Source organism: Diaphorina citri, unplaced genomic scaffold, assembly GCF_000475195.1.
Source record: "Diaphorina citri unplaced genomic scaffold, Diaci psyllid genome assembly version 1.1 scaffold494, whole genome shotgun sequence".
Classification (NCBI taxonomy): Eukaryota; Metazoa; Arthropoda; class Insecta; order Hemiptera; family Psyllidae; genus Diaphorina; species Diaphorina citri.
In genome coordinates this window covers 69710-71225 of record NW_007377929.1, presented here as the reverse complement: position 1 = coordinate 71225, position 1516 = coordinate 69710, and the positions used below count along the sequence as shown (strand labels likewise).

General features: G+C 42.0%; 1 protein-coding gene across 1 annotated transcript in view; it reads left to right on the top strand.

Annotated features, from left to right (window-relative positions):
- The first annotated feature begins 520 nt into the window (after positions 1 to 520).
- Positions 521 to 1516, top strand: part of LOC103509401 (netrin-1-like) — a 50721-nt gene continuing 49725 nt past the window's right edge. The window contains exons 1-2 of the mRNA XM_026823753.1: positions 521 to 534; positions 1075 to 1283. Of these exons, the coding sequence (XP_026679554.1) occupies positions 521 to 534; positions 1075 to 1283 (223 nt within the window). The remainder of the gene's footprint in view (positions 535 to 1074; positions 1284 to 1516) is intronic.

The window sequence follows — 1516 nt, the reverse complement described above, 5'->3', positions numbered from 1 at the left end:
CCTCTTGAAAAGAAAAACTAGGGAAACCCAGCTTCCCTTCCGCTCTACGGATACTTTCTCAACCTTTTTTCTCCTATCCAAAATAATACGTGATTCAGTGATTATTCGACCTGGATTCTAAGACCAGCAGCAGATCGACAAACTGTGTTAGGCCTTTAAAACAGGGGTTCCCAAACTTGCTGAAGCCACTTTTGAATTTCATGATTGCCCACTTACCACTCAGCATTTCCCTCCCCCTTTCTTAATGAAAATAAAACTTTATTTTATTTTACATTAATTTTTCCCTTTTTTAGGGGGGATTTTTTTTTCTTCTTTTGGGCCACCTCGTGGACCACCTGAAACCTTCTCACGGTGTGGTCCGCTTACTACAGCTTGAGAACCCCTGAATAAAGTTTCCCCCTTTGAAAATCTCACCCTCCGCCACTAGGGGATATATTTGTTTATATTGTGCGAGGAAGATAAGTATGAAATCCTCGTATGGATAATCACTAAGCTCTAAGCTGACATGTGATTAGCCATCATGGGGAAGAGAAGGCTTGATCATGTTCAAAACATGTGTGTGATGTATTGATGTGAAGGAAATCAGAATGATATCTGATTCTTTAAAATTTTTTTTTTTTTTTTTTTTTTTTTTTTTTTTTTTTTTTTTTTTTGTGATGTGTACATGTGGTCTTATCTTGAGGTCTTGCATCAAATTCGAATTCCGAGTGAGATTTTGTGAATGCAGAATGTAAAAAAAAAAGTTCGTATAAAGCTGTACATTTCGGAAACAGACCGTTTTCGCTCTTCTGAAGCTCGTTTCCCCTCTTTTGGCGTGGCAACATAATTTGTTCCTTTCAAAAAATGAAACTCAGAAACGGAAACTATATATCCCCTCTTCAAAATAGCGCGCCATCTCGCATTTTCATTGGCGCTATACCACTACTTACGCCAAAAGAGATTAAATGAGCTTCCTAAGTGGGGAAATGATCTCAGTTTCAGAAAGGAAAATACGACTTATTCAAAATACGACCCAGTTTTAGAAAGGAAAACCAAATGACTTTTGCTTTGACCAAACACATCACTAACCGACAGCATTTCGCTTTTTGTTTCAGCCTGCAACTGCAACAACCACGCGCGGAAGTGCCGCTTCAACATGGAGCTGTACAAGTTGTCGGGCCGCAGCTCTGGCGGCGTTTGTCTTCAGTGTCGGCACTTCACGGCGGGTCGCCACTGTCATTACTGCAAGGAGGGGTACTACCGAGACCCGAGCCGACCGATCACCCACCGGAAAGCGTGCAAAAGTAAGTCGAAACCATGATTTTTTTTTCAAGAGGTTTGATGGGAAATTTGTAACTGCTAAGGTCTTATAGTCCAGAAATCGAAGAGAGAAGGAGTGCAGGATAGGAGAAACTCAGCCGTTCCGAGAACGAACATTATCCGTTCAGGATAAAATCGGCCCCGGGTAGGAATCGAACCCGCGGCTAGCGCTTACAAGGCAGACGCGCTACCAACCAAGCTAACTAGGCTGGCAAAA